This window comes from Protopterus annectens, chromosome 2.part2 (genome assembly GCF_019279795.1).
Source record: "Protopterus annectens isolate FY-2018-M chromosome 2.part2, PAN1.0, whole genome shotgun sequence".
In the NCBI taxonomy this organism is placed as follows: domain Eukaryota; kingdom Metazoa; phylum Chordata; order Ceratodontiformes; family Protopteridae; genus Protopterus; species Protopterus annectens.
Genome location: NC_056730.1, coordinates 1,108,010,642 through 1,108,018,141, shown reverse-complemented (window position 1 = coordinate 1,108,018,141; position 7,500 = coordinate 1,108,010,642). Strand labels below are relative to the sequence as shown.

Sequence of the window (7,500 nt, the reverse complement as noted above, 5' to 3'; positions counted from 1 at the left end):
TATTTGTTTTCTGTCCTAGGAAGATGCAGTAATAATGCGTCCTATACCTGAATGCCCTAAAGAACCATTTGGAAACAGAATCCTTGTAAAATTTCAGTGTCTTAGGTAAATATATTTCACTCATTTTTCATCCAGTCCTGAAAAGATGTGTTATTTAGTTTTGCTTTTTCACACTATTGTAACAGCTGAGTTATTAACTTATAAAAACTCATTTAAATATTTTCAAATAAAAAGCAATACTCTCCACGTAAATATTTTTTGCTGAAAATGTTGACATTTTCCAAGTAAGGATGCCCAAAAAGTTTTTAAAAGTCAGTTAAAGACTAAATCATACACATTATGTTATTTATTTTACTTTTTATTCTTTGTTGTCCAGGTTAGTCCCAGTAGGCTGGTGTCCTCTTTTCAGGAGACCTGAGATGGTGTTTGTACTTATAGGGAGAGTTTGGCCTGAGCATCAGGAAACTCCACTACTCTTTTGATAGGTGATGTGAGATCTTCTACCTCCACCAAAGCTACCACCAACTCATGCAAATGGGGCCACAATTTAATGTTTCATCCAATACCATGTCATTCAGCACAATAAAGTCTATAATTTTACAACTTTTATTTTATAGATGCCATTTATATATCTAGGTATCCTGTCCAAGAAAAACAGAACATTATTTTTTTTATTCTAACAAGCAGAAGTAAGATGAAGCAACACAAGACTATCATAAAACCAGCAATGGTTTATTCAGGAAACAGGCACAGGCAAAGCAATAAGCACTTTTGCAGTATTACATCTGCTTCATCAGATGCATAAAATCTAACTAATGCAATGCCCATTACATAACAAAGAAATGAAACAGGGTGTTTAGAAAGCAAATTGATTATTAGATTAAGAGCAGATACAGGGTCAGGACTTAATGATAAATTACCATTGAAACCAACGTTGAAAGCACGTCCTCTTTTTAAATAAGAAGGGAGTTTTAACAAACTCCCTTTCAACCCCCTCACCCTTTATACACATTCACCTTTTTTATACATGTTTACTATTAGCACTGTATATATTTAAATTATCTCTTTAAGAGTTTTACTAGGATGTCATGTGATTTCTTCACTTTGTTATTTAATGGGCATTGTATTAGTTAGATTTTATGCATCTGATGAAGCAGTTGTAATACTGCGAAAGCATTTATGCCTTTGCCTGTGCCTGTTTCCTGATAAACTGTTGCTGGTTTTATGATACCCTGGTGTTGCTTCATCTTACTTCTGCTTGTTGGATTTATTTTTTGGTTCTAGAAGCATTTATTCAGCACACATGCATTTTTTTGTATTATTTTTTAAAAAATGTGAACAATTTTAAAATGAAATAACAGAATACAATACTGTACAGTACTGTGAGAGTGTATATTATTCGTGGTGGTACAGCAGTAGCGTTGTTGCTTCACAGCAAGAGGTTCTCCCGTTCGATTCTCAGCTGAAGTGCGGGGAGTACCTTCTGTGGGGAGTCTGCATGTCCTCCCCACGGTTGGATGGGCATTCGAAAGACATGCATAAATGGGCGTGCCTTCGTTGAATGTTGGACATCGAGCTGGCACCTCGCGTTTGTGAAAATCTACTGCCAATCATTAGCGGACCGGAGTTCCTCTGTGGTGACCCCTAACCGGGAAAAGCCAAAAGACAAACAACAACAACTGTGACAGTGTACATTGTTCACTATGTAACTCTAAAATGAGCAGCGTTTATTGCACACAAACATTCTTCTTTTTTATGAACGAAAGAAAAATACAAAGTCTTATTTTCATATTTCTTAAAACTGATGCATTTTATTTTAATCCAAAGAAACGAGCAAGGTACTGCAAGCACAAAAGTTGTTCATCTCTCAACTGTTTCACTTTTTTATAGATATATTGTATAGTGTTGTTTAAATTGGAAAAACAGGAAAAATCAGGTGTGTTCCAGTTTTAAACACACAGATGTGAATAACTTTTAAACAGAAGTAGGTATCAGGCTAGGATTAATACCATATTTGCTCATCTCCCAACTAGCTAAACAACTGTGGATTATTTTACAGTGATATTTAGAAAGGAATAAAAAAAGAAACTGTATATTTTTCCACAAATGTGACATTTTCTTACAACATTAAAAAATAAAACTATCTACTCTATTAATAGAGGCATGCCAGGAGAATGGAATACATGAGGTACCTGGCTTAAATATGATTTTTATTTTAACCCGGGGGGGGATGGGGTCAAAAATCGTATCTGTGGCTTTACCACTCATAATATAACATAATTAACCATATACAAACAAAAATCATATCCTACTCCATATTTGCTGAACATTTATGCACACTTGACCATATATATCACACTCACAAATATGTAGATACATGTAAATGTAGAAAATACATTTGATGTGATTGACTACCCTATTCTCTTTAATGCCATTATATAAATTGATATTAGCATGGACTCCCTACCTTAATTTAAAAAGAAATTGCAGAAAACAGGTACTTTAAAGTCAGAACTGGTAAATACCTTCCCAGATGAGTTCAACTGCAGAAAGAAGTCCCCCAGGATTCACTTCTGTCCCCACAACTACTTTTCATGTTCATCAACAAACTCATCTCCTACTTTTCCCATCCATCATTTCTTCTCTATGCTCATGATATGGTCATCTGCAGATAAAGCCCCTCACACTCAGGTATACAGTCTCTATTTTAATCTCACCTAAATGACATCCAGCATTGACTAATCCAACACACCCTACATCTAAACCCCTCCAAAATAAATATTAAAGACTATCCAAATGCCCTTCCTCCCTCCTTATCACCAACTTAAATAATTCTGCTATTGAAACCACAAATTCATTTAAATACTTTGGTCTGTAGCTCAACCAGTCCTTTAACTTCTACGATCACATAGACAAAATATTAAAAGTAGGCACCTTGCTTTTCTGGGTGAAAAATGTATCCTCATTTCTCTCCATTGCTGCCTTGACTGCCACTGGAAAAGGTATCCAAATGCCTCAGCTAAAATATGGACTTTCCATATTCTCCACTGCCTCCAATCACAGCTCCTCTACCCCACCAAACTATGTTCAAATCCATCCGCCTCTTCATTGCCAACTTCCCCAGGAACACCTATGCATCACCATAGAAAAAGCAAGATGGCTCCCCATCCAGCAATGAGACACTGTGTTCATGGTCACACAGCTTTTTAAACTGCTGCATCTCCATTCCTTTGCTCTACTCACAACCAAATTAACGGAGAAATCATAATCTTGAAGTCTCCTCAACTTACCTCAAAATGCACCCTCTCTTGTCACACCAAGATCCTCTGGCCAGACCACCAGATATACCTTCTCCATATTCACACCCACACTCTGGTTAAACTTCACACTCTCCATCGGAGAAAATTCCAATCTTTCCAGCGTCAGGAAAGGTGTCTCTACCCACTGAAAATAGCAAGCAATATGCACCTGCCTCCACATTTACTTCACCTCACCAGCCTGTCAATCTTTCTTTCATATTAACAACCAATCTCTTAACTATTCTAACAGACATACTCTACCTACTTCTCTCTTCCTCCTCAGTTACTTCCTCTTACTCATGCTCTAACCTTATCCAGACTATAAATAAGTAAATAAATAAGTACTGTATAGTATGTAAATGTTATGTCTCTATTATTTAAACATTTTCCTTTTGTTTTCTTGTAAATTGACTTATCGTATACAAATTGTGAATGTTCATTCACATGGGCTGTTCCTGAAAAATGTCCGTATTGACCAACAGACAACCGCAGAAAACAAAGTTGTTGAATGACAAGATATCGAAGCTGGAGAACTGCCAGCACAGCTGATAGAAAATCAGCTGATTGAATGTGCCAGCAGTTGTTCAGTTGGGGATTGCGTTACAGTGAGGACTGGGGAATGTGCTCATTTCCCACTGAAGTGTAATATTGGAATTGCTGTATATAATTAGCAAGGGGGATTGAAGTGAATGGTCTCGTGCCTTCCTGCAAAAAGCAAGAGCTTTTGTTTTTTTCAACAGACAGCTGATCAGCAAGTTTGCTTGATCAACTGTCTTTTGATGCAGTAATTTGTTACGGCTAGTCATACATCCATATGTGTGTGTGTGTGTGTGTGTGTGTGTATGTGTTTTGTGTGTGTGTGTTCATAGGTAGGGTAGGTACTAGGCTATCAGCCCTAGGGCCTGTACAAGCCTTGCCATAATGATTCCCTGGCTATTGCTTCCCGCAAATATTTACTTTCCTGGACCCCTGTCTAGCAGGGCTACTGATGTAATCCCTGGGGTGAATTTCCTATCTCCCATCCAATCATCAAGGTTTCTCTTGAAGAGGGCCATTGAGGTGCTCTGCCTGACAAGTATGGGCAGCCTATTCCAGAGTATGAGGAGTCTTTGGGTCAGGAACCTATCCCTCCAGCATGTTCTATTCATCATGATGACAAGGTTAAGATCCCTGGAGCATGTGGCTCGGAGGGACTGGGATTTCTTTAAGTGTAGCATGTCCATGAACTCTGGGTTTGACATAGCCTTGTATGTCAGGCAGATATTTGCCTCTGAGTAGGCAATATGCGACAGAGTATAGCTGGAGTTTCTTTAGATGGTCAGCATAAGGCATCTGCTTTAGGCCTGAGATTCTTTTTGTGAGGCATTTCTGCAGTCTTTCTAGTTGCTGCAGATGTCTTGTGAGGTACATACCAAATAGGGCATTGTATTCTATAATGGGTCTAATGAGGAATGAGTACAGAGGGACAATGACCTCCTTTTTTCTGGATGAAAAGCCCTTAGTGATGAGGTGTGCCATGTAGAAGGATTTTCTAACTGTTGTGGCTATGTGGTTTTCAAAGGTGAGACCACTGTCCACCTGTGTCCCTAGGTCTCTTATCACACTTTTGGTGTTTAGTGTACTGCCACCTATGTGGTAGTTCACAGGTACATGTTTTTTCCCAAAAGGGACAACTATACATTTCTTGGCATTTACCTTGACCCCATGGCTCTGGCTCCAGGCGTCTGTTTTGGTAAGGCCCTTTTGCAGTATATTCACACCATTTGGGGATTCAATAATGGCTTCCAACTTGCAGTCATCTGTGAACTTTGTAAGCCAGAGTCCCTTAGTGTTGGCCTGTACTTCAGAGAAGTAGATGCCAAACAAGAGTGGTCCCAGAACAGAACCCTGTGGTACACCACTTGTCACTTGTCTGGAGCTGGATTTGGAGTCGGCTACTTTTACAGTGTGTGTTCTGTCAGTGAGCCAGTTTGCAACCCATCGAGTGACATAGGGATTAATGCCCGGCTTAGTAAGTTTATCTATGATTCAAGAGTGGGGAATAGTGTTGAAAGCCTTGGCAAGGTCCAAGAGGGCTGTGTGAACCACCTTACCCTTGTCCATGGCTCTGTAGACTGATTTGAATAAGTAGATCAGGTTCAGGAGGCAAGATCAGCCCTTCACGAACCCAAACTGGGTGGAGTCCAGTGTTTGAAAGTTGCCAATGTCTTTAAGTTCCATGATAATACGTTCCATGGCCTTGCAGATTAGCATTGTCAGACTGATGGGATGGTAGTTCCCGGGATCCAAAGTAGATCCCCCCTTGTGGAGTGGGATGACTGTAGCTGTGCCCCACTCTGTAGGCATGAAGCCTGCGGTGTGGCTATAATTAAACATGACACATAGGTGAAGTGCCAGTTCATTTTGTAGTTCATGCTGTGCACAGCCTGGGATGTCATCTGATCCCATGGATGCTGTATCCTTGGCTGTGGAGAGTGCGTTTTTTACCTGCGTGGCCATGATTACCAGAATTTGGCATTCTTTTGGTATTGAGATGGACCCTTTAGGGGGTGAGAGGGGGGTGAAGTTGACACTGAATCTGTCTGCCAGGATTTTGGCAATATCCTTGGGATCAGTATACCTAGTGCCATTCTGCTGTAGCTCAAAGAAGATCTGAGTATTGCCATTTAGATTCTTGACATAGCTATATAATGCCTTCTGGTTGTCTTTAGAATCTTTGGCAATTTTGTTTTTGTAACTAGCTTTGGAGGATTTTATGAGGGATCTCAGCTTTTTACTGAGACTGGTGAGGGAGATTTTTGAATCCTGGGTTCTTTTTCTTTTCTGCAACAGTTTCTTCCTTCTGTTGTACAGCTTGTTTATGGCAGGGGACCTCAAAATTGGCTTCCTTTTTTTAGAGGACAGCGTCTTGGTTCTATTTGGGATGGCTCAGTCCATGCAAGAGTGAATGTGCTCGTACAGCACCCAGCAGTTGAACTTCCAGTTCCCATCTGCACAGGTGTCATGAAGTTACTTCTGACTTGAGAAACTTGAAGTTGGCTTTGGAAAAGTTTTTTAAGGAGGTTTCCTTAAAGAGGGGTGGGGGTGGGATGTGGATGTCAAAGGTGATTAGCTTATGGGCTGAGCTGACCAATGAGGGGGTGACCACTGGAGTGGAGAATCGATCTCCCATGTTGATAATGACCAGGTCTAGAGTAATGGTACCCCTGGTGGGGCTAAGAATTAGTTGCTCTAAGGCATTGGAATTTATGAATTCCAAGAAACGTTGAGCAAAGGTGTTGGTACAGGAGTAGTTTTCCCTCTTAATGGCAGGGTAGTTTAAATCACCCAGTATTAGGGTGTTTGGTTGTATCTTAATATTTTCCAGTATGTTTAGAAAGGTGTAGTGAGAATCTTGGGGCATGGTGGGGGATCTGTAGCAAGCTACAATTTGTATTGCAGTTTTGCCTAGTGTTAGTTGCACCTGGAGAATTTCAGATGCATTGTGTTGGGCAACCAGCCTGGAGGTGTGAATATCCTTGGTGAATATGGACAGTCCTCCACCTTTCGTGTTTTGGTCCTGGTTTGGTGGCTGAAAAGTGTGGTATGAGTTGTAGCCTGGTATTGCAGGGGTGCTCTCTGGAGCTTTGAACCAGGTCTAAGTTACTGCACAGATATCGATGTTCTCCATTTTTAGGAAAGCCTCGAGAGAGTGCATCTTGAAGTTTAGACTTCTAGCATTGAGTAGCATTACCTTCAGATTTTTCTTGCTTGTACCCGTTACGGTGGTAGTTTTGTCCTTTGAACCTTGCCTAAAAAAAGCACTATAGGGGTGGCAATAGTCTTAGCCTGTAACCGGAATCCCAGGGGAGACAAGTGCAAACCATCTCTTGCAAAGCATTGTGGTTTGTCGATCATGTCATCCCAGGCAGACAGATACTGGATCCCCTTTGAATGACACCAGAAGCTTAGCCAATTATTGAAGTCGATCATTTTGTCTTTATACTGTGGTATCATTCTGGGCGATGGCAGGATGCTATTCAGGGCTAGGGTCATACCTGCCTGGGCTACATGATCCGAGACCTCTTCCATGTCTCTTTTCATGTAGTCCAAGGAGGTACGTCTCAAGTCATTTACTCCATCATGGACAATGATAGAGTCATATTTGTACCTGTTGTGGAGTGCCTTGAGTTCATACGTTATGTGGTAGATCCTGGCACCC

General features: G+C 40.5%; 1 protein-coding gene across 1 annotated transcript in view; it reads left to right on the top strand.

Moving 5' to 3' along the window:
• The window catches only part of DOCK8 (dedicator of cytokinesis 8), a 1,731,107-nt gene that overhangs the window by 601,186 nt on the left and 1,122,421 nt on the right, over positions 1-7,500 (top strand). The window contains exon 7 of the mRNA XM_044064485.1: positions 20-105. Within this exon, the coding sequence (XP_043920420.1) occupies positions 20-105 (86 nt within the window). The remainder of the gene's footprint in view (positions 1-19; positions 106-7,500) is intronic.